This window comes from Callorhinchus milii, unplaced genomic scaffold, assembly GCF_018977255.1.
Source record: "Callorhinchus milii isolate IMCB2004 unplaced genomic scaffold, IMCB_Cmil_1.0 Scaffold7, whole genome shotgun sequence".
NCBI classification, from domain to species: domain Eukaryota; kingdom Metazoa; phylum Chordata; class Chondrichthyes; order Chimaeriformes; family Callorhinchidae; genus Callorhinchus; species Callorhinchus milii.
Window position 1 is genome coordinate 19,231,154 of NW_024704748.1, and position 25,919 is coordinate 19,257,072.

Sequence of the window (25,919 nt, forward strand, 5' to 3'; positions counted from 1 at the left end):
TGGAGAAAGGAAAATACGAGTTGCTCTAAATAGTAAAATTACCCGAGGTTAAATCTCACTTAATGGATACCATTCACAGGGAAAAATATTGCTTTACAACGCTGAGGCAAATGATCGCTGTGAGTCAGGCCTTTAGTCAGGTTACATGGCGCAACACTTATCAACCTCACAAGTGAACATGAGACATATAAAAAAAAGTGAATCTGCTGTTTCCTGTTCCTTAATCCTGACACTGACATCGACACAATGTTTGCTGCTGGCCCATCTCAGTTTAAAGTCAGCTCATGGTTCAATTTAACTGAATAATTTAATAATGTGGTTCTATACACAGGACTGCTTGCATCTCTGCTTTCATATTCTTGATATCTGAGGACATCAAATGCCCAGGAGAACACTAAGAGCTCAAAGCGAACATTCACGCTCCTGCACTGAAGGGTTGTCTCAGCTACATCATACTCAGTGGCAGCCATCTTCATACAACCTCCTTTGTGGCACCTTTCCTGACAAAGGTGAGTGTTTCTCAATATACCTGCCTTCAACGAATTGGTCTTTCATAGCATTAGTTTCTATTTAAGTATTATAGTTAATGTATTAGTAACAAAATTTGGAGTAAGAATGGAGCGAAACTGATGTTGGGTCCAAAACACTGATTGTCCAGCGCCTTGGGACATCCTCCCGATGTGAAATGCGCAATACAAATGTAATTTTGTTGTTGTTTGTAACTGTAGGATTGCACAATAAATAGACTTGCACAAAGGAGGGTTATTGAAGCACATACACCACATGGTTGATGAAGGTACTTGATGCATTTCTGAAGAAAGAAGGAATTAAGGGATAGGTTTAGAAGGGAACTGACACAAATGGCTTGCAGGGCCTAATAACTTTTCTTATTGCTAAAGATTCTCTTGTTCTTAGTTGTCTGAATCCTGCTCACTGATTGTCAGGCTAATTTATTCACAAAATCACAAGAGAGGTTCAGATGAAGAAGATCCTTTGGTCTATTTAATCTTATCTTCACAGAATACACTGTTCCTGATCCTCTCTAGTGTTTTTTTTCCTGAAACTGCTCTTTGCAAATCTAAACCTGTGTCCTCTTCTTCTGATCCAGAGATGAGAGTAATACTATTTGGACCACACTGTCAGTTAAACATGTTGAAAGATTAGTTTGACTGTTCATATTTAATGCAAGTGTGTGTAAAAAAAGTAATAAACACAAATTGAATAAACTACATTAAACTCTACTTCCTGACAGTACCTTTGGTGCTTTTTCGCATAATATGGTGTTGCAGTTATATACTGTGCTCCCAGATCAGCTGTACAGTTTGGATCAATAGGACTTCTGCTTGTGTTCATTCTTCCTCCTTAAGGCAAAAAATATTTAACGTTATCAATGAATATAATGAGCATAATGTTGTATGTTACTATCGTCTTGGTAATGCTAAGCCTTTAGTATTATGTCATCCCGGCTGATCCACAGGGCAAAAAAAAGACATCTTATTTTGGAGCTGCGAACTTTCAGTTTTTTTTTGCATCTTTGGTAAAAGAGCAAAAATATCGACGATCAGATGGACCACAGGCAAATAATGTAACACAATGTAAAAACATTTGCAGTGGGGAAAAAAAAAGGTGGCAGATTACATGGCTGTCATTTACAGTATTTGCTCGCAGTAATAGAAACCCCCTCCCTCTCCCCCCAACCAGAAATTATTTTTTGGGGAGGAGAGAGTTTTTTTTTGTGTGGTTTTTGAGGTGGGGGTGGAGGGGGTTTTATTTAAAAAAAAAGTTTTGCAAAGCTTTTTTTTTAGCTCAACCCTCACAGTGGGTGAGTGGGTGGGTGGGAACGACAGATTTCTGCAGCTGATTCTGTGGCCGGTGTTTACATTGCAGATGAGAGAGGGACCCAACGGGAGGAACCGCGCAGTGGGGAATAAAAACCTCCAGCGATACCCACAGCCCCGACAAACCCCTGCGCTCCAACACACTCACACGGGACACACACACACACAGACACACACACACGGGACACACACACACACACCCCCACCTGCACCCGCGGCTTTGTCCCAGACCACCAATTTGACTCCGTCTCTCATTTCTCTGCTCAAAAGCCGAGCGCACAGACCGCCCGTCAGACCCGACCCCACGACCAGCACTCGGGGCATCGCCCCGCGGCTTCTCCGGCGGAGCGCCACCCGCTCTCCCCAGTGATGCGCCTTCTTCCAGCGCTGCTCTCTCCCCCCCCTGTTGTGTGTGTGTGTGTGTGTGGGTGGGGGGGGAGTCCTGGAGCGCTCAGTGGTTTAGAGCACTCGCTTTGCCAAGTGGAGAGACCCCGAGTTCAATTCCGGGCAGGTCAGGGCCAAAACCTTGGGCAAGTTTCCTTACTCCGCACGCAGCCTAAATAATAATCCCTCCAAACCCCCCCCCCCCCCCCACAAAAAAAACCCAATAATAAATTGGTCGTGTTCCGCCCACGAGTGTACGGTCAGTTCACTTTACAGTGTGTTCTGTCAAGCGCTTTGGGACGTGAAAAGCGCTATATCAAATGCAAGGATTATTATTATTATTATTATTATCCCCCCCCCCCCACCCCTCTGCAAACTATTTATTGCCACTGTCCGAGCGAACCTTTCCCCAGAAATTAATTGCTCGCAGATCACACCACCCGACCCGCACGCCCACTTCTGCAGCAGCACAACAACAACAACCACCACCACGCAGCCTGTCCATCCACTGTGTGTGACTGGGCTCCTCGTGGGAAGTCACAGGCTCAGCGCAGTGAGTTGTGTGTGTCTTCCACATGCTGCTGCACCGTGTCCAGACTTCGAGCTCGCAGTCTAGACCAGACTGACACTTCAGTGAGGAGCTGGGGGAGCACAAGCACTGTCAGAGGCGCAGTCCTTCTGATCAGAGGTTAAGCAATCCACCCGCTGTTTGCGGGACGCTGCTGCGCGCGCAATTGGCCGCCGAGTTTCGCCCACCACAAAATATACAGCCACCGCGGTGTTCGCATTACAGTATATTCTGTGAAACGCTTTGTGACGTCTCGAAGACGTGATCAGGCGCTATATCAAATGCAAATGCAAGAGTTGTTGTTATTTATTAAAACGGCTTGTGGTAATTGCAAACTGGGATTTGTAATTTGCCTGTTCAGTCCAGTTTGCAAATATCGTAAATTAGAGCCAGGGTGCTTTTATTCCCTGCACAAAGGCAGGGCTTCATCATAGTGCATGTAAAATGGAAATTCGTCAAATAATTCACATCTCTGACTCATTCAGTGCATAATGCTACAAGTCGTGAACCTAGTTTTGATGCACTTTCTATAGAAAGGGTCAAGGAATGGGAATGACAGTTTTAATCTGCACATTTTTAAATGCTTTGGGAATAGTGGCTGCTGAGTGTAAGCTAAATGTCAGAACATTATCTCAGGATTAGCTCACTTGTGCATTTAATAAAAAAAAAGGTTTTGTATGAAGGCCCTACAAGTTATAAGAGCTTTGTTTAAAATAACATATATTTTGTTTGTCCAATATTGATATCACTGATGTGATCCTGTTTAATTAAAACGTGGGAGCCAGAAACTTTTGATGATATTGGCTCTTTAAAAGCCTTTAAGTCGTGGTCTTCTTTGCAGCTTTGACAGTTTTCTAAAGAGTATAAAATAAAAACAGAAAAGTGTGCCAATACTTGTCTCATATTATTATTTGTTTGAACTAAAAATTGTGATTTTGTTGTACAGTGTTTGTAAATTACACAAAAAGAGAAGCCATGGCTCGTAAACAGTTAATGGATGTAACCAATTGCCTTTGAGTATGTTATGACAAGCTGCTCATACAGCTCTGCTAATGTTGTCCAACCAAGCATTTACCCAGTAGTATATATATTTTAAAAGTAGCACAAAAATCTGCACTTATGCATTTTTGCTGTTTTGATTATCTATTGAATGCAATTTAATTACTAAGTTAGGTCGGAGTGCCAGACACACCGTGTGTTGCGACTGGAACTTCTCTCCTGGTTTGGCTTCTCCAGCCTTTAGGTGATGCTCCCACTCACCTATTTAGACTTACCACCAACCCTCCTCACCGTACTGTGAACACTGTTATATATTACTGTTTATCCATAAGCAACTATTTTCTTTTTAAATACAGCATAACAATTGTATATATATATACTGGGTCTTGCAATGGTTCTTTGTCAGTGTCTGATGATGGTACAAAGCCAAACAAACAACAACATCTTGCATTTATATTGGACCCTTCATGCAGGATAGTGTCTCAGAGCGCAGGTTCCCAAAAAGCAGTTGCTGTGACGTGGAACAGCTTCTAGAAAAATGTTAAAAAATTGTTTACCGGGTTCAGTAGAATCGTAAGCAAAATAGTCTTATAGATTAAAAAAAAACAGGCAGGAAAGACCGAATTTACAAATAATTTTGATCTACTGTCATTTTTCCTCTTTGTAAATCTTCACCCCTGTCTTTCGATGGCACACAGAAGGTCGGCTAATATTTCCACAGGACCATTAATCGCGTCTTATCAGATGGCAGCAGCTTGAATTTTTTGTGCTATTTTTCTCCAGCCCTCTGGGACACAGGGTGTGTCCCCATTGCATCTCAGGCCCAGACCTACTGAATTGGGCTAATGTAAATTAAACCTGCAATTCAAAGTCTGGGCAGTCTGAGAGTGCAGTAATCCATTGCTAGACCTTCTATGATCAGAGAATAAAGGTTTTAGCATTCAAAAACTCTCCCTTAATCCCTCCACTTTGCCCCTTCCCCTTTTTCAAGTCCCGCCTGAAAACCTTCCTCTTCGACCGTGCTTACGGCCACCTCTCCTTCCCCCACCCCACCCCCAACTCAGAGTCAGGCTCTACCACTGTTAAGCACTCTGAGACAGTACACTGCGTAGAGGGGCTATATAAGTGCAAGTTGTGGTTGTAAACAACAATAAAATGTATATCGAGCACAAAATTGGTGACTGGTTGCTTTGGAAAGGAAGCAACATGCAGCCAATCAGTAGAGTTACCAGTTCTGAAACTTGCATCTCCTGCAGTTTATTTTGATGGAAACTTTTAAAATAAAGTTTTACGTTTGACTTGTACTGTTACTATAGTGTTAACATAAAGCACTTAAATATTTTTTNAAATATTTATATTATGATATCAGAGATATTGCTAATCTGAAAAGGTAATAAAATCATATCTATTTACATCAGATTCTTAACTTGTTTTTGATTCAGGCTTTGAAGCTTTGACACAAGGCAACAGCTTTTATGCTAATTCTCCTACTTCAAAGTTGCAACTGGAAGCTTTGATATTTGGGTCCAAGAAATGTCCAAAGCTTTGAAGCAGGCGGAATTGGATTTAATACAACTGCCCTAATTTTAAATGTAACCATATAGTTAGCGGAGAGGTAAGAAGGCTGTTAAGCTGATATGAGGTAAGATTTCTGCTTGGCTGAGTGGATAAAGGCAGTGCCTGGCACAATGTCACACAGAAAATTAAATCCCAGGCTTTACTGAGTTAACTGATCTCGACCAGGGTTAGCAGTTGAGGGAAGTATAATATAGGCCTCAACCACCTAGGTTAGGGATCAGTAAATCACCTAGGATTCCCATTTATGTTTATTATCCAGAGACTCCTGCTGGAAGATGCATATGTTTGTATGGATGTTGGGTTTGAACAGGATTAGTGCAGCTGTGATGCCTCCTGCAGTTGAAAAATCTGCTCTAATTGATGTCAAGAGCAATGGTTATTTGGCCTTTGTACTGGAGCCCGTGGAACTGTATTGCAATGGAAGCAAAAACGTTACTATTGGTCTTGAGTTGCCAATCCAATTGTATGTAAAAAAACGTAACACGGTAGAATCTGTATCACCAGGACTGGCCTCCTCCTTGTCCCCCGAGTCCTCCACTCCACCATCGGTGGCCGTGCCTTCAGCCACTGCCGCCCGAGTCACTGGAACTCCCTTCCTCACTCCCTTCGCCTCGCTCCCTCTCTTCCCACTTTCAGGTCTTGACCACGCCTTTGATCACCTTCCTCCCCATCCCCCTGGCTCGGCCCCAGAATCCGTTACTGTGAAGCGCTCTGAGACGCCGTCCGGTGTGGAGAGCGCTATATAAATCCAAGTTGTTGCTGTTGTAATGTTTACCTTTTTCTTTCTGTATAACTTTCTCTTCAAAAATCAAATTCTAAGTATCTTCAAGCACACATTTCTACAGAGAACTCAGGAATCTTTAGTTAACTGCAGGCTCATGTCAAAACAACATTATGATACAAATTCCACTGTGCTACATGTTTTACATAAAAAAGGAAAATAAATTACTTAACTAAAATATTTTAATTTTGCAAAGTAAGGCATATGGAAATAGGTTGTGTTTTCCAATTCTGACTCCAAACCAGTGAGACTTGGCAGTCTTGCTGGACAAACAATAACATCATCAATAATGTACTGCTTTACATGGGCAGTTTTGCAGTCCTGTTATTGACTGCGCCTTCTGTTCTCAGAAAAAGTTATGTTGTTCCCATGACCCAGTAAATTCTCATGGGATCCAGCTTCCTCCTCTTTCTGTCTTCCCGACCAATATGGGAATCATGAGACAGAAATAAGTCTCTTTTTTTTCTCTAGGAACGTTAACCTTTAAGAACATGCCTGTGTCCGTTATTTCAGTCTGAAACACTTTCATTTGTCAGTAACTAGTATTGAAATGAAATTGCTTATGTGTGGCCTACTTCCTCATGGTCGATTTCTGATACTAATATTAGTGTGACCCAGTCACTCCTAATTTCATCCACACTATTTTTGGAGCACCCAACCCAATAGTATGACCGGCATAATTGCCAGTCTTTTCTGTCATTGTTTTCAGATACCACTCAGTAACACATTTATTTAATGGAATACTTCAGGAGATGGTTTCAAACTCTCATATTGCCAGGAAAAAATAACCTAATGAATCATTTTACAAAACAAATGATTTTAAACATTTTAGACAAGTAACAGTGACATGGAAATATAATGTTTTCACATAACACTGACTAAAGCACTTCACAGGATTTACTGTAAAATATAATGACAGTATTTTGTATCCAAACACGGCAGTCAGTTAGAGAACAGCAATGGCCCGCAAGCAACATGAAGTGAATCACCAATTTTATCTGGAGAATTGTTGGCCAGGACACTAGGAGAAATTTCCTTTTTTGAGTAGGGCCATGGGATCTTTAACAACCACCTGAAGACCCCTATTTAATATCCATTCGAAAAGACAGCACCCCCAAGTGGAACTGCAGTGTTTTTATGGTCAACATGGCCAATTAAGATCTCGGCCTCTTTAACTTGGGGGACATTAAGCAGGAATCTCACTTCTACCTTGCACAGAATTATTTTCTGGGTCCAACTCAACGGTATGACTTTAATTTTAACAGAGAAATTTCCACTTCCTGTGAAATCCCACTGGAGCTGTAACATATAATCTCCACTTCTATGCATTTGAAACAATTTAAAACCACTTTGTTGGATAAACCAAGTTTAATTATGTGTAATTCTTACGAAACTGTTATGTATGCTCTTTGTAGCCATGTGCAATAACTGATCGCTAAACAATATAAACTGCCTATACAGGTTTGGGGTCAGACTCCGTCATTGTCAAGCAGTCTGGGACGCTACCGCGTGAAGAGCGCTATATAAATGCAGGTTGTTGAATATACTGGAGATGAACCCATATGTAAATCCTGCCCAGCATAAGATGCACATGTCTCCTGGTAAAGCACTATTAATCAATAACAAAATTACATTTGTATAGTGCCTTTGACATCAGGAGGACGAACACCGTGAAGTGCTGTATATTGCACCATTTATCCTATAGTAGTTGGGTAAGATCTATGTGAGCATTGTACAACTTGCCCCCAAATCACTCAATTTTGGAATTGGATCAGCAATAAAATACACGTATAATTGCCTTATTTAATACCTGTACAGTATAAAATTGGTTCAGTATACATCATCCTGTTTTAGCTCTGTGTAGATTGTTTGCAACTGGAATTATCCACTTTAATCCTATCCCTTGTTTTTTCCCATATCCATAGAAAGGATATAGAGGCACTGGAGAAAGTGCAAAGGAGATACACAAGGATGATACCGGAAATGCAAGGTTATACCTATCAGGAAAGGCTGAACCTCTTTTTTTCTTGAAAAGAGAAGGGTGAGTGGTGACCTAATAGGTCTTTAAAATGCGAAAGGTTTTGATAGGGTAGCCATAGGGAAGACATTTCCACTTGTGAGGTAGACCAAAACCAGCAGCCATAAATATAAAATAATCACCAATAGATCAAATAGGGAAGTCAAAAGAAACTTCTTTACCCAGTGGTGGGAATATGGAATTTGAGGCAAATAACAGGCGCATTTAAGGGGAAGCTACATGAGGGAGAAATTAATAGAAAGTTACGCTGATAGGCTTAGTTGAGGAAGGGCAGGAGGAGCTCATGTGGAGCATAAACACCAGCATAAACCAGTTGGGTCAAATGGCCTGCTTCTTGCTGTATATTCTATGTTATTCTATGTAATATCCTTTTTTATGGTTGTTCGTCAAGTGTGTATCAAATTCTTCTTTAAACGATGCTGGAGACACAGACACCTGCCTCCGTTTAATTACTCTTGTTCAGGGTGTCCAAAAAGTCGTGATAACCACCCTGTTAACTAAAAACAAACATCATTTATTTAAGACTTATTAGACATTGCAATGGTATCACAACTTTTTGGTCACCCTGTACAAGATGCAAAGCATATGGTCATCCCTAGTGTGTGTTACGATTCACGCACGGTATGGTGTGAAAATGTCTGGGCAAGGTTAAGCAGTGTTAAGACATGTGCACACATTGTTTAGCATCACTGTATTTGCGATAAAGGGGTCCTGCATGAGCTGAAGGCAACCACACTGCAGACCTCACTCAGATGCACACACTAACACACAGCACCTCACACACAACACCTCATACACACACACACAGCACCTCATACACACACACACAGCACCTTCACACACACAGCACCTCACACACACAGCACCACACACACACACAGCACCTCTCACACACACACACACAGCACCACGCACACACACACACAGCACCTCACACACACACACACAGCACCACACACACACAGCACCTCTCACACACACACAGCACCTCACACACACAGCACCACGCACACACACACACAGCACCTCACACACACACAGCACCTCTCACACACACACAGCACCTCATACACACACACACAGCACCTCTCTCTCACACACACACAGCACCTCACACACACACACAGCACCTCACACACACACAGCACCTCACACACACACACACACACACAGCACCACACACACACAGCACCTCTCTCTCACACACACACAGCACCTCACACACACAGCACCACACACACAGCACCTCTCACACACACACACAGCACCTCACACACACACAGCACCTCTCTCACACACACACAGCACCACACACACAGCACCTCTCACACACACACAGCACCTCTCACACACACACAGCACCACGCACACACACAGCACCTCTCACACACACACACAGCACCTCTCACACACACACACACACAGCACCTCTCACACACACACACACACACAGCACCTCACACACACACACAGCACCTCTCACACACACACAGCACCTCTCACACACACACACACAGCACCTCACACACACACACACACAGCACCTCTCACACACACACAGCACCACACACACAGCACCTCTCACACACACACACAGCACCTCTCACACACACAGACACACACACACACACAGCACAGTGTCACTCTCACACTCACACACAGCATCACTCACACACACACACACACACAGCACAGTCTCTCTCACACACACACACAGCACCTCTCACACACACACAGCACCTCACACACACACACACACAGCACCTCTCACACACACACACACAGCACCTCTCACACACACACAGCACCTCTCACACACACACACACACACAGCACCTCACACACACACACAGCAACCCTCTCACACACACACAGCACCTCTCACACACACACACAGCACCTCTCACACACACACACACAGCACCTCTCACACACACACACACACACAGCACCTCTCTCTCACACACACACACACACACACACAGCACCACACACACACACACACACATCCGCCGGGTGGTGTTCAAACGAAAGAGGAAGTAGGCGGCGTGTGGGGACGCGGTGCTCGGGCTCGCGATTTTGATACAGTAACGATTTGCTCAGTGTAACCGGTTGCGCTTTGTCGCAGCTCTGGGATCAGCTCCTGTTGACCGGTGGGTACCATTGCAACACTGTCAGGGGCGGTGGCAACTTTTTTTTGAGGACAGGATCCTCCTCGAAAGCCGGACCACTCCTTCTAAAATCCTCTACCTGTTTTTAGTCCTAAGTGTGCGTCTGTGTGTGGGGTGTTTTTTTTTTTTGGGGGGGGGGGTGGGGGGTGTGAAACGTTTCATGAAACGCGTGCGGAAGGTGAGTCACTTTCATGGGGTAATTTTGGAAACCAAATTGTAAAGTTTGCTGAACCTTGAAACCTGGTCACAGGGTGAGCTCAGATTTCCTGGAAACACCTCTGAACAAGAAATGCAACATTGTGAGTGATAATACTCATAATCATAATAATCTTTGCATTCGACGTCGCGCTTTTCACGTCTTCTGGACGTCTCAAAGCGCTTCGCGGAATATGCTGTAAAGTGAATTGACCGCATATTTCTGGGCGAAACCTGCCGACTGACTTGGTTTTCGTGGAATAAACGTGCGCTAAAAGTTAAGGCCGCCGGTGCGCAGAGAACTTCATTGCACTGTAAGCCTTGATCGTCATAGCTTTATAGCTTTATACCGTAACTTTAGTACAGTTTTAAAAAAAACTATGTTAAAACTTCATATGCTGTTTACAAACGTCATCCTCGCTGAATGCATTCAGTCGTAGGATATTCTTATTTCAATTTTGCCTTTTCAACAAGTGTCTGATGTTTGGAAGAAGTGAAGATTCGATCTTGTTTTGTGTGTTTTTTGTGCAGGTCGAAAATGATGCACTGGTTGTTTCTTGCCCTTCTATTTTTTATGCAAGGTGGGAGCAATTGTAAAGAATTTGAAAAATATGACACATCACCACCACCTGTGGATCCAGAAGCCTATATGAACATTGTAAGTACGACATTTAAAGGTGGACCAAATAATTGATTAAAAAATAAACATTATTCCAAATGAAGTTGCCAGTAGCTCCATAATGGGCAAATGTACCATTCAATCAAATCATTACAGACCAGAAGGTCACAGAATCAACTTCTGAGCATTGCTAAGTTAATGATCTCAACAGGGGAAGTATTTGAGACATTACTACTGTATTGGCGTCAGTAAATGGGGTTTTGATGGACTGGAAAGGGAAGCAGCCAGGGTATCTGCTTCTGATCATTATTCAGTGCTGGAAAGTGTGGACATGTAAAAATAAGGTAGAAAATGAATAAAATATTCAAATACCTTGCTGATGAATGATGCACGGCCTAGGTACGACAGGGCTCTTAGTATCTGTCATTCAGTACTCCTGCAATAGAATAGGTTGGTTTGTGTTACAGAATTTTTTTGCTGCTACCTTCATTCTGGGCTCTTTCATTTGTGCATCCTAAAACATTGGATAATTCTGACATTCTTTTCAATATGTTGTGAAAAACAGTTTTAAGAAAACAGTTTTACTACATCTTTGAAGAACTCTTGCAATAAGCTCAAAAATATTTGAACTTCTCATCTAAGCGCTATCAAAAGGAAGGTCCTTAAGCACGATTTGAAGGTGGGGAGGCAAGGAGCAAGGCAGAGGGATTGAGGGAGAGAGTTCCTGAATTTCGGGAGACAGAGAGTGCCTGAAGAGAGGCGCTGGTCGATTGTGTAGGCCAGTAGTAGGCAGAGGAGGGGGAGTTGAGTGACCAGAAGCTGGGTGGAGGTGGGTCGAGACAGCAGGTGGTAGGCTTCATCTGGGTGATGATGGGGAAAAGAGAGGAGAGAGAGTTGGGGGCAAAAGAGTGTAGGGTTACAGCACCATTATTTGTTTGATTTGTGTTCCACAATCCAGAACAATGTAATGGGCTCCTTAAGTAAGATTCCTAACTCAGTGGCAATTTGTGTAGAATTGTGTATCTAATCAATGTAAATATTTCATTGTGATTGTTTATTTCTGTGGGCAGGTCATCTCATTTATTTGCAATTTGCTTGAAAACAATGTTGATACTAATTACATTGTTTCATTACCTCTCTTCAAACAGAGTCAGCTCATTTCCTGTCATGGCTATCCAAGTGAGGAGTATGAGGTGTTGACTGCTGATGGATACATCCTCAGCATAAACAGAATTCCACATGGACTTAAAGGACAAAATAAACAAGGTAAATACAAAGTGACAATTGAAGTCTTTTCATTTAAAACGTATTTACTAGACATTGGATTTAGGCTACATTTAGAGACTCTGATTTATAAACAGGCTCACAAAATAGAGATGTTGAAAGCAAAACCAGTAATAATAATAATAATAATCACAATAATCCTTGCATTTGATATCACGTCATTGAGACTCTCGAAGTGTTTCATAGAATATACTGTAAAGTGTATATACAGAAAATACTGTATATTTTGTGGGCAAAACATGGCAGCCAATTGTGCACAGCAGTGTCCCACAAACAACCATGGATTGAGTGGTCAAATTATTATTAGCAAAACTGCTTGCTAATAGTAATATCTCTTTGAAAATATGTACAATAATATTTGGAGAAATTGTTGTATAAGATAACCAGATGAAATGCTGCACAATTTTCCCACAGAAGAAACAATACGGTTTCACTCCTTTGCATCATGAAAGGTTTGTGTTATAAGATTTCATTCGTTTGATGAAGTATTCTCAGAACATTTTAAAACTAGGGGTAGCTTGGGGATTGATACAAAAAGCACACGACTCTAAAAAAGGAGAGCGGAGTTTCCAACTAATTCTGTAATGAGGGAAACTACTTGTCATTAGAGACAAAAGAAGAAATTGCCAATCTCAGCCCAGTCATCCAGAGAGTCAGTTGATCTGTTGATGTGTAATTTTCCATATAGACTTTTTGTAGGTTAAGTAGCACTGGTGAACATATCCAATGGGTGGAATGATTTTCCCCAGGATCAGTGACTCATTCCCCTTTTTTAGTTTCACACATTGATACCCAAGTTTAAGGAAAATAAAATTGCAATTAAACAAGAGATGTATTTATAGAAAGAGCCAGCTAGCATACAGGTTGAATCAGGTTATTTGATCAGAACTTTTGTTCAGTGAATATTTACATAATAGTATTTTTCTTAATATTGTAACATAACTAGCACAACAAACCTACAATGGGTACCACTGTATCATGTAGGTTGTTTGAAAAAATTCCACTGATTTTTGTAATGCTCCTAAATATTTCCTGTCCAGTAAATTTGGTAACCAGTTATTTGGCATCTTAATTTTAAAGAAAGCCTCTATTGTATAATACTCCATTCTGCTAATTTAGTATTTCTGCACTGAATTCATAAACAAAGCTCTGTTCTGTGTGCATCGCAACTGTTCCACATAAAACATCTTTGTAGCTGATAGTGCTTTTAGAGACAAGCTTCACTTTTAGGGAACTAGTAAGAATGCAGAGTTTGGGTAAAATGTTTCTGAGCATGGTGACCTATGAGTGTTTTAAGCAGTGTTGCTCAATTGATCAATCTCGGTTGTTCTATTGGGTGAGATGTTAAACCAAACACTTATCTGCCTGTTCGTGCAGATATTAAAGATCCCCTCATTATTAAAAAACGGAAGGGAGTTTCCTGGTCAAAGGTTCTCCATATAAATTGGTCATTCACCTCTTACCTGTTTCTGGGACCTTGCTGCATCATTGGCCAAACAACCAGTCACTACACATGTATTAATGATTAACTGAAGCCTCCATTGCTTTTACACTACCTCTGCGTTTCTGAAAATTGCGATAAAATAGTCATTCATGCACCAGCTTCCAATGTCATTGTATAAGTAATGTCATGGCATCAGAAGCCTTTGTTTGTACATTATTAGAAATGTATTGTCATAAACTACTACACAAAGTAGCAGAGGTTGGGAGATGCAACTGAATATCAGATGAATTTGCTACCAGCGTTTTTCCTGGTTTTACTACCATTGTTTGAGTAGTGGCAATTGTGAAATATATTTCTAATAGTTTTACATTTATGTGAGAGCCTCTGATGTTATAGCACTGTTTACATGATAACACCTGACTTCATCCATGCATGAAATATAATTGAGTGTGTTACAGCACCAACTTTTTTCTTTACTGGGTCAGATCTCTTCTGTGCAAAGACAAAAATGGTGATGCATTTTATCTTCTACTGTACATGTGATTCATGAAATCAGAAGCAAAGTTGTCCAAAGAAATGGCGGATTTGCTAAAACAATTGGTTGCGTTCTTACTTAGTTCAGTATTTTACAATGTGACACAACTTATGACAGAAACCATTTAGTGGATATTTAAGTAACAAAAATGAGGTAATTGAGCAATTCTATTTTTAATATGACTAATACTGTGCAATATACAGTAGTTATCATCAAAAGTGCGTTGGAGATTGAGCTGTAATCTGGTAGTGATATTATAAGCATTTGAATTATAATATGCCTTTTTAAACCTATTTACTACATAATATTTATTATTTTAGCAGCAAATGTTCTTCTCAGTTTACCTGAGAAGACAATTTACAATGTTGGTTATTTCTAACAATTGAAGTCTGCATTTTTAACTTGTGCAAGTGTATTTGATATATTTTCACCTTTGATTGAAAGTTATTTTGTTAGTCATAACTTATTCATCCTACATTAATCTTCTATTGTACATAATTGGTTTAGGCTTCAAACATTGTTCCTTATTCTTAAAAATAAGTTATGATATAAGTGTGTAATATTGTATTAAATTGATTCATCTGGTAGTCAATACATATGAGATTAAAAACCTACATAATCGAATAAGATCATTGCAGTATGATGATTTATTGGGCATGACATTCTAAAGTGCAAAGTTTATGACTATTGACTAAAATGTCATCTAACAGACTTCTTGCTTTTAGTCTGTTTGGGTTTTTCCTCCCAGAAATTATATTTAATTAATATAGTCAGATCTTGATAGTGTTTAGTTTCTGGGTTTGCGTTGCAATAAGGGAGGGTTAATGCATTTTTGGAGCCTTTGTAATGTCTAAACTGGTATTATCAGTGACTACCACTAATGACCTGTGAAGAAATCCATAGGAGATTTGACAATGCTCTGTGTATGTATTGAAAATCACGTGCTTTGTCTCAGACCTCTTTCCTCTGAAGAGTACAGTATTTAAGTAGTAATAGCATGGTAGAGCAGCACTACCTGCAGGCAAATATAGGAATCACTTTCACAGCAAAATTCTAGAGGCCTAATGTTTTTTAAAAAAAGAGTCTATTTCTTGTGATTTACCAAATGCTGTACTCTGCCCAGTGCCTTGGGACATCCTCCCGACGTGAAAGGCGCTATACAAATGTAATCTTGTTGTTGTTGTTGAGCAACGAATATATACCAACCATATGGCACAGTAACTCGAGCCTTACTCGAGCAGAGAGCCCAGAGTGAGCTACGTCTGGAGTGAGGCGAGGCCAGAGTGCGAAGGAATTGGGTGAGAGTGGGAATTGCTGTGGGAACTGCTTTCCTGAGTATTCAAGTGTTCAAGTGTTGTGCTACTAAAAACTGTTAAAACTGTTGATACAAAGGCTGTCCAAGGTAAATGTGAGTCCGCTACAGGCAGAGACGGGGGGAATTATAGTAGGGGACAAAGACATGGCCGAGTCATTAAACAAGTACTTTGCTACTGTCTTCACATTAGAAGACACTGAAAACCTACCAAGAATAGAGAGGAACCAAGAAGACAATGTTCGTGAGCAACTTGGGGGAATTAATATTAGTAAAGAAATGGTTTTAGGTAAATTGTCAGGTCTTAAAACTGATAAATCTCCTGGATCTGATGGCCTACATCCTAGGGTTTTAAAAGAGGGGAACTATAGGCCAGTTAGTCTGACATCAGTGGTAGAGAAAATTCTTGAGTCCTTAATTAAAGATGTCGTTATGGGATTCCTGGAAGACCATAACAAGATTAGGCAGAGTCAACATGGCTTTACAAGAGGGAAGTCATGCTTAACTAATCTTTTAGAGTTTTTTGAAGATGTATCTAGCAGGTTATATAGGGGGGAACCGGTAGATGTAGTATATTTAGATTTTAAAAAGGCATTTGACAAAGTGCCACACAAAAGTCTATTGCACAAGATTAAGGCCCATGGGATTGATGGGAACATATTAGCATGGATTGAAGAGTGGCTAATGGGTAGAAAACAGAGAGTAGGGATAAACGGGTCATTCTCGAATTGGCAGGATGTGACTAGTGGAGTGCCACAAGGATCAGTGCTTGGGCCTCAGCTATTTACAATTTACATCAATGATCTAGCCAAGGACATTGAATGTAACGTATCTAAATTCGCGGATGACATTAAACTAGGTGGGAGAGTAAGCTCTGAGAATGATGCAAAAAGATTGCAACGGAATACAGATAGGCTAAGGGAGTGGGCAGGTAAGTGGCAGATGGAATTTAATGTGGGGAAGTGTGAAGTTATTCACCTAGGTAGAAAAAATAGAAAAACAGATTATTTTCTATAGGAGGAATGATTAGATAGTGTTAGTGTTCAGAGGGATTTGGGTGTCCTTGTACACCAGTCTCAAAAAGTTGGTTTTCAAGTGCAGCAAGCAACTAAGAAGGCGAACGGCATGTTAGCGTTCATTGCAAAAGGTTTAGAGTACAAGAGTAGCGAAGTCTTGCTGCAACTGTATAGGGCCTTGGTGAGACCGCACCGAGAGTATTGTGTGCAGTTTAGGTCTCCTTATTTACAAAAGGACAAACTTGCCCTAGAGGTGGTGCAGCATAGATTCACTCGGTTAGTTCCTGGGATGAGGGGACTGACCTATGAGGATAGGCTGAATAAACTAGGGCTATATTCTGTAGAGTATAGAAGAATTAGGGGAGATCTTATTGAAACAGATCTTATTGAAACAAACAAAGGGCTGGATAAAGTAGTCCCAGGGTTGGTTTCCCCTGGTAGGAGAATCTATAACCAGGGGTCACAGTCTTAAAATTAAGGGTCAGCCTTTTAGAACAAAGTTGAGGAAACATTTCTTCACTCAGAGTGTAGTGAATTTATGGAATTCCCTACCCCAGAAGGCTGTAGATGCTCAGTCATTGAACATCTTCAAGGCTGAGACTGATAGATTTTTAAAAAACAGAGGGATTAGGGGATATGGGGATAGGGCAGGTAATTAGAGTTAGGTCTGAAGATCAGCCATGATCTTATCGAATGGTGGGGCAGGCTCGAGGGGCCGAATGGCCTACTCCTGCTCCTAATTCTTATGTTCTCATGTAACGTGTGTTGATTGCAGAATAATTCACTGTACTTATACAAATGTACAATTAACATCAATTAGTGGGGAGAAATCAAAAGTAATGAGACTGCAGAGGGGAATAAGTAGTGGGAATATGCTGAATGACGTTGCTCCAAATTGTTGAAAGATGTAGAATCAGGAGTAGGGTTTTGAACCCGACCCAAAGTTAGTTAATTGAGAAGAAACATGAAAAAATGGTTGGCAGTAGATCTGCAGTGGAATGGAAGGAGCTGTGTCGGGGGCTTCCGCACAGAGTAAATAACCAATACATATTTAATAAATAAATAACCTCAATAAAAAAATAATAAAATTGGTCACTTCAATCCACGACTGTTTATGGGACACTGCTGTGCGCAATTGGCTGCCGCATTTCGTCCACAAATTTACAGTCAATGCCCAGTATATTCTGTGAAGCGCTTTGAGACATCTAGAAGACATGAAACGCACTATATCAAATGCAAGGATTATTATTATAATATGGAAGTGGGGACAGAATCGAAGCTAATGTATTTTGCTGAAAATACAAGAGTTGCAAAAATGGTTAGTTTTCCAAAGTTTTAAATGGATCAGCATTAGGTTAGCATTGGTGGCAGGCTTGTTGGAGTTTAATGCAATTTAACAGTTTTTGCAATGCTTAGTACCTTTAGTCAGAGACAAAATATTTGCCTTTTACTTAATTTTCAATGGAAATTATTGTTTTTGTCTTTTAGGACCCCGGCCAGTTGCATTTTTGCAACATGGCCTTCTGGCTGCTGGAAGCAACTGGGTCACTAACCTGGTGAACAACAGCTTGGGCTTCATACTAGCAGATGCCGGTTATGATGTCTGGATGGGAAATAGCCGAGGAAACACATGGTCTAGAAAGCACAAGACTTTGGACGTTAGCCAGGATGAGTTCTGGGCCTTTAGGTAATACAAAACGAAATATTTCTTAAATGTAGAAATGCAAACGCATGGAAGGTGCAAACTATTGAACAACACTCATGATTTAGTTGCAATATAGGTCATGTGGGCTTGATAAAAAGTGGGCATACAAACAATCTGCAGTGCAGCCCAATTTGCATCTGTTCCAGAAGAGAAGGAAAGAATTGCTGTGGTGTTTGATTTGAGGATCTTGGAGAGTATTTTCAAGGCTCTAACCATCTGGTTCCATAAATACAATTATTTACTCAAAACACATTTTCAGCCCTTTCATTTTGCACACATATTTATACACATACTATATATATGAAAATGCAAAACAATAATTTCCTAATTTATTCAGGCTATGAGAAATGTATGGATGAAAATGCAGTTCATCGTTAATGCAGAGTGTTGATAGCCTCGTTCTTAGTTACAATGTGACTATAATACACTGGACACTTAGCTGGATTAGAATTTAATATATTTGCATATGAACTGTAACTATACTTGCTTTAACTGCCATTCATTCTGAGCTTGTGTGATATTTTCCAGTTATGATGAAATGGCTCTCAAGGACCTTCCTGCAGTGATAGACTTTATCCTCCAAAAAACACAGCAGAAACAGTTAAGCTATGTTGGTCATTCTCAGGGAACAACAATGGGTAAGTCCAGGACCTACAATCTTCCCTAACCTGTGTTTAATTAAACTGAGCACGGTGTAAATGTTCATGCTTGACAAGTCTAACCTGCTCATCAATGAAACTCTTAAGGACTAGATATGTCCTCAACCTTCTGAGCCAAAGCTCTATCAGTTTGAGCTGTATCGGTCGTTGCTGGGAAAGTACTGTTGCTATATGTAATGCTTTACTGTCTCCCAGTATTGCACTAATAAAGCAAACCCCTAACATTGTGTTTTCTCTTGGCTCAGCTTTCATAGCCTTTTCCACAATGCCTGACTTAGCGAAAAAAATCAAAATCTTTTTGGGTCTGGCTCCTGTTGCAACTATTGCGTTTTCTATCAGTCCCCTAGCAAAGCTTGGGAAACTTCCTGACTTTGTGACTAAGGTAAGTGCCTCACTTTTTACTTGTTGTGCTACCAAATGAGTTTTATTTGGGAGGAGAAAATGCTTTAAAAGCTAATTTTGTAATTTGTTAACTACTTTCACAAATTCCAATTTAATTATTTTTACTAAACCACGATATTTACTCCTTTTTGTTTTGTCAAAATACTATTGGTTTAGAATATCTATCAATCTCAACTTTATTCATATGGAGATTCTGATCTTTGTGGTTGAGGTGGTAGAACTCTTGCCTCTGGGTCAGAAGGTCATGCTTGGGTTCATGTTCCATGTCGGGGACTTTAAGCTCATGCATTTAGTGCAGTGATTGCGAGTGCTGTGCTGTCAGAGTGCCTTTCTTCACATGAAACAGTAAATGGAACTCCCATCTGCCTGTTTGTGGACGTTAAAGAAGCCATGACATTATTCAAAAAAATTTCCCATTATCCTGCCCAACAAATTATTGAATTAAAATGATCATTCACCTCCCGGGTATTTTTGGGACATTGTGCAAATTGGCTTCAGTGTTCATCTAAAAATACACTGCTGTTAAATTTATAATAACAATAATAATGGTAAGCTTTGAATTTGATATAGCGCCTTATATAAGAAAAACACTTCATAGTACTTATGAAGTGTTTTGAGACTATTCATTATGACAGTGTGCTAAGTCAAATGCAAAGATTCTTAAAATGCAGGGAAAGGCGTCAAGTAATTTTATTCCTTTTTTGTTTTCATTTTCAGGATCTTTTTGGAAAGAAAGAGTTCCTTCCCCAAAATCGCTTTCTGAAATGGCTTGCCACGCATGCCTGCAATCATGAATTGATTCAGGAACTGTGTGGCAATGTGTTCTTTCTATTGTGTGGATTCAATGAAAAGAATCTCAACATGGTAAGTAGGTGGATGGACACATGTGCAGACAGAAGAGCTTAGCATTCTATACATGACCACATTCAAAGTCAATCAAATGTCAATGTATGTTACCATTGGTATGATTTCTTGCTGTCACTACAATCTGTGCATTTCCAGATTGTGTTTGAGTTGGGTTTATTGTTATCAAAGGCCTATCTGTTTGACTACACTGACACTCACTTCCCCCCTAACCTTCTTTATCTCCTTTCCTGCTCAGTCTTCCACATTGTCTTTGTAAACAGTTTTGAGACATTCTCCCCATGTGAAAGATGCTATATAAATGCAAATTGTTATTGGTGAGCTAATGGTATTTTTTTATTTGCTTTGGGACCTATTATGTCAAGTTTCTCTATCCAACAACCTGGCCAAAGATTATCAAAATGTTTTCCTAAGAATAATGGGAAGGACAGACAATGTAGAGCATTGTCAAATTGGTGATCATTTGATTCAGAAATTAATGTTTTTTCTCATGTATTGCAGCCCCGACCAGAAATAAAACTTATAAAAATAATTTATGCAAATTGACTGGTAATTTTGACAAGTTGTTGATAATTTTGGTGCATTATTATTATGCCCACAAAATATACAGTCAATTCCCTTTACAGTGTATTTTGTGAAGCGCTTTGAGACGTCTAGAAGATGTGAAAAGTCGCTATATCAAATGCAAGCAGTATAAAATTCAATGAGATTGAGTTTGTGCACTAATTTCAGAATTTGGGACATCTGCCTTTTGATACAGCAGATAACAATGTTACACTTTCACATAGCATTTGCACGTGTTCATCCATAACATGGCAGAGTTTTGCTTCTGTAAGTAGAAGTCCTTTGATGGATTTTTGGATTAATTCCATATAATTATAAATCTGCATTGCACTGCAGCAGTAAGACACTCCTTTTACCTTGAATTTGAAGATAGGAATTTAAAGCTTCTTTGGAGATGCACATTTCCAATGGTCAGTCCTTTCAACTCCCCCTTCCCCCACCCCTATGATAAAACACCAAGTTGCATTTATATAGCAGGGCACTTACAAACATGATACAGCCACTTCTAAGTAAGACTTAAAATACGGTAAACTCGTGATAACTTGACCCTGAATTAACTTGCCACAATCATTTGAATCATCATGCTGTGAATATCCCGACTGTATGTATTTATACATATGCCTAACTCACCACTCTAGATAACTCGTCACTGAGTCCTTTTCCCTTGGAGTGATAAGCTATCAGGAATTTACTGTCATTGCTTTGCAAATAGAATTGATATATTCAATTGATTGTTTTATGTTCTTTGAATGTAATTATGATTACAGAATAATGTGAACTGTTTAGTGTTATAGGCTTATTATTACTTTATTAAAAACCTTTAAATTTTCAAAATGTCTCTTTCAGAGCCGAGTACCAGTTTATACAACGCACTGTCCTGCTGGAACGTCAGTGAATAATATACTTCACTGGAGCCAGGTGAATCTCATTTACCAGTTTTACTGCAAAATCTTAATTTGTTGAGTAGTAGTTTTCAATACAATAAGTGTTAAAAAATCACCTAATATGTGATGTGTTTGAAGACACATTAGGTAGTGCAGGTCAAGTTGACAAGAATCTGATCTCCATTTACGTAGAATGTTTCTATTTTCAGGCTGTGAAAGGTGGAAAACTTCAGGCTTTTGACTGGGGCAGTAAAAAAGAAAACATGGCTCACTATAATCAGGTACTGTAAAACAAACTTTGTGCTTTGATAAGTAGTAGAATTATATTACACACAAAATAAACAGTTTTTTGAACTTCTAGTATTCTAAAATATCTTTAAACTAACGTATTAACTTGTACATTCAGTTAAAATGAAATTGATAGAACTTCCTGACACACCATGTCTCAGGCTAACTGCATTAGTCAACTGTTGTTGAGCCTTCTCTGCCATCTCCAATTATGGCCTTCTCTCCAACTTTTGGGGATCAAAATATAGTCACTGCACTTTTACAGTAAATTCTGTGGAATGCTTTGAGATTCCCTCCAGATTTGGAAGGCGCTATATCTTATTTTGGAATATGCCAAGTTAGTTATAAATTTTGCATCAAGTACAGGATTACTTATTTAGATCTGTTTTCTTTGCTGTATGTACTTTGATCGTAACTTTAATACTTGTATTTGATATAGCGCCGTATCATGTCTTTGAGATGTCTCAAAGTGCTTCACAGAATATACAGTAATAATAATAATAATAATAATCCTTGCATTTGATATAGCGCTTTTCACGTCGGGAGGACGTCCCAAAGTGCTTCACAGAACACACTGTAAAGTGAATTGACTGTATATTTGTGGGTGAACGCGGCAGCCAATTGCGCACAACAATGTCCCACAAACAGTCGTAGATTGAAAATGACCAATTTATTATTGTTTTTGGTTTTGGAGGGATTATTATTACAGTAAAGTGTAGTGACTGTGTATTTTGTGGGAGAATCACGGTAGCCAATTGCGCAAAGCAGTGTCCCACAAACAGTTTACCCTTTCACCAGTGTCTGGAATTGTTGGTTGAATTCCCACAAGGCAGACACTGCAATATCATCGAAACTAAGCTTAATGTTTGTTGTATGAATTGATTTGGACCGTTTTACTACAGTGTTCACTGTTTGAGATAAATCCAATTGAACTGGTGCAAACCAGTGATAGAGCTGCCTTCTTAAATGATAGGGTGTTGAGTAAGTTGTGGAAATCTAATGTTCTTTTTTATTTAAAGACTACGCCACCTCTGTACAACGTAAAGGAGATGACCATTCCTACTGCTCTCTGGAGTGGAGGTAATGATTGGCTTGCTGATCCTAAAGATGTGGCCTTGTTACTGACCCAGGTACCTAACCTCATCTATCACAAGAGGATTCCTGAATGGGAACATCTGGATTTCATCTGGGGACTGGATGCTCCAGAACGTTTGTACAATGAAATGATTGAGCTTATGAACAAATATCAATGAAAACGGGAGAATCTGCTCTGAGCTTTTGTTTCGAAATTGGAATGTGGCAAAGCACTCGTTCTGAATCTTTTCCTTTTTTCTTAACTGTCTTTTGTTGATACTAAAGTGGTTTCACATGATTTTAAAGAGAGCCAAATAATATAATTGAAACCACTAAATCTTTAAATGCTTTGAAGATTAGACTTGTGGTTAAGGAAATAAAATGTGTGTCTTGTGGTGGTACAGTAACGTGCCATGGCATGGCAACAACGAATGACAGTCAGGCCCACATAAGTTCCTGGTCTCAGCTCTGCTCCTGCAGGGATGTGTTGAGGGTTTGTCATCCTGAGCTGCTGTTGCATTATTTCTAGTACTTTGTCAGGACATTTGCTGAAACCTGAAAACAGGTTGCCCCCTGTTGGCTTGTCAGTTCTTCCTCAGCCACAGACCTCATTGAAACCAGGGAGAGAAAAATTTACGTTAATGCAGCTAATTAGCTTGTCTCACCATAGTTATTTTGGATTTCAAGCATGTGTTTTCCAGCAAATGTCTTCTTTTGTCAGAAAGGCTTTATATTTTTTAGAAGGCTGCTTTATTCATACAGCTCTTTTTAAGTAGAATTTCAAAGAACATTTTGTTATTTTCAATCTGAAATTTAATCTGACAGATTTTCTTTGTATGTTACTGCCCTGCCCCAATCAAACTACTATACTGCAGTTCTTTTGGTGCTCGTGTGGATATTTACAGTGATTCAAGGAACATCAGCTTCAATTAGTTTCTGAACAGTGATTTGCACATTTATTGATGATATTTAAAAGAGACGCTTTATTCTGAGAGCTCTATAGGAATTGTTTCAACTGCCACTTGACATGTTATTATCTAATTTAGGTTCATATTGCTTATTTAGAAACTTGAAAATGTTAGACACATACAGTATTGTAATGTATGGTCTTTGTCAGCAAGGCAACTTATGAGAGAGGTTGTGTTTGATTTTTTCAATATAATTTTGAATGTATTTTATAGGCACACACCACTGATTAATCTTTCACATGTACAATAAATGAGAAAAACATGATTTTGTTTGTAACCCATCATGAACTGCACAGCAACAACAAACAGTGGCTGTGATCGATGAGTTCCAGGGATTTCTTGAAACATGTGAAAGATCAACACTCAGTACTGTCATTTGTGAGATTTAGCTAATTATTTTTATACAATCAAAACAAGTTGTATTTAATTACAACAACTTCTTGCATTTATATAGCGTCCTTCTTGTTGGGCAGCATCTCTGAACACTTGAAATATGTATATGAACAATTCTTATGGAAAATCACTAATCCCTTGGCTTATACCACAATTTCATTTGGGTTACTTTTTAAGAGCCAATTTAGTGATTAAAATCCTTGGATTTGATACAGTGCCTTATATTGAGTCAAAAATGCTTTACAGAGTTTTCTAGAGACTGTATATTAGTAGGTGAACATGTCAGTCAATTTGCAACTAGGATTATCCTCCACATCTGCTCCACATCCCCCGCCCCAACCGCCCTACCATCGGTGGCCGGGTCTTCAGCCTTTAGGCTCTGGAACTCTATCCCCCAGTGCCTTCGCCTTGCCTCCTCCCTTTCCTCCTTCAAGGCCGGTCATAAGACCTTTCTCTTTGACTGTGCCTTCAGCTCCCCTCTCAACTCTCTACCCCCTCCTCGTTCCCTCCTTCCCTCCCCTCACCCTGACCAATTCCCCCCTGCTCGGGTCCTGACCCAACTGTATAGCGCCTTGGAACGTCCTCCCGACATGAAAGGCGCTCTATAAATGGAATCTTGTTGTTGTTATTGTTGTATCCTACACACAGACAAAGCGAATTACATTTTTTTCCTCTAGTGATTGTTGTCTAGAGAGGCTTCCTTTTCTTTTCAGACAATGTCATCAGATCTTTAATGTTCATGTGAATAGGTAAATGGAATCTTGCTTGAATGTCTCAGACCATTTAAATATCTGGGGATTTTCTCTATGATGTAGCATTGCTGTGCCCTGATTTAGCCAAGTGACCTTTAGGGTTCAGGTGTGGCAGATTTTTGCATCATGAAACAATAATAAAAACTGTCAATTTTTTATTGCAATAGTGACTCAAGAAATTTAATGTTGTGTTTAAGATAAATTAAGCTGTGAGGAAGTACACTGTCTATTCGTATCCATTACTTAAATTCAGTAATCAAACTTGTTTTTAAAGCATCAGTCATTGGAAAAGTGTAAATATATACAGTATATGCATAGTACATAAAGTATGAAACAGCTGTATGATGAACGCAATGATTGAAAATTACTGTTACTCTTGGCTGTGTGATTGTTTTACATTTAGAAATGATTGCTTTGCCTTTGCTGTTAACAGCAGAACTGTAAACCACTTTAATAATAAATAGTTTATTGATTTTAATCCGACTATTGCAGCCGAAACCCTCATGCAGCCGAATGCAGCAAAATGCCTCGTGCATTCATTTGTCACCTCCCGCCTGGATTACTCAAACGCACTCCTCGTCGGTCTCCCCAGCTCCATTATTCA

At 39.8% G+C, this 25,919-nt stretch overlaps 2 protein-coding genes across 6 annotated transcripts in view; one reads left to right on the forward strand and one right to left on the reverse strand.

The window, feature by feature from the left end:
- The window catches only part of rnls (renalase, FAD-dependent amine oxidase), a 52,074-nt gene extending 49,835 nt beyond the window's left edge, over positions 1-2,239 (reverse strand). For both annotated transcript variants that reach the window (XM_042336745.1, XM_042336744.1), the window contains exons 1-2: positions 2,045-2,239; positions 1,256-1,361 (exon numbers count right to left, since the gene is read on the reverse strand). In XM_042336745.1, coding sequence (XP_042192679.1) covers positions 1,256-1,361; positions 2,045-2,162 — 224 coding nt within the window. In that variant the 5' untranslated portion in view covers positions 2,163-2,239. The remainder of the gene's footprint in view (positions 1-1,255; positions 1,362-2,044) is intronic.
- On the forward strand, positions 440-25,479 carry lipf (lipase, gastric). Of its 4 annotated transcripts, XM_007896877.2 has the most exons (11): positions 440-509; positions 8,074-8,189; positions 11,084-11,210; positions 12,320-12,437; positions 18,251-18,449; positions 18,996-19,105; positions 19,372-19,508; positions 20,246-20,392; positions 21,803-21,874; positions 22,050-22,121; positions 23,148-25,479. In XM_007896877.2, exons 3-11 carry the CDS (start codon positions 11,091-11,093, stop codon positions 23,379-23,381), a joined length of 1,209 nt encoding a protein of 402 aa, XP_007895068.1. In that variant the 5' UTR covers positions 440-509; positions 8,074-8,189; positions 11,084-11,090; the 3' UTR covers positions 23,382-25,479. The 4 variants fall into 4 exon arrangements, with proteins under 4 accessions (XP_007895068.1, XP_042192677.1, XP_007895076.1 ...); XM_042336743.1 differs by lacking the exons at positions 440-509; positions 8,074-8,189 and adding an exon at positions 10,182-10,339; XM_007896885.2 differs by lacking the exons at positions 440-509; positions 8,074-8,189 and adding an exon at positions 10,489-10,535.
- The last annotated feature ends 440 nt before the right edge of the window (positions 25,480-25,919 follow it).

Excerpts from the sequence above, each read along its gene's own strand:
- lipf (XM_007896877.2), top strand. The coding sequence starts at position 11,091 with ATGATGCACTGGTTGTTTCTTGCCCTTCTATTTTTTATGCAAGGTGGG. Across the intron at positions 20,393-21,802 it reads ATGAAAAGAATCTCAACATG|AGCCGAGTACCAGTTTATAC; the intron begins GTAAGTAGGTGG and ends TGTCTCTTTCAG. Across the intron at positions 22,122-23,147 it reads ACATGGCTCACTATAATCAG|ACTACGCCACCTCTGTACAA; the intron begins GTACTGTAAAAC and ends TTTTATTTAAAG.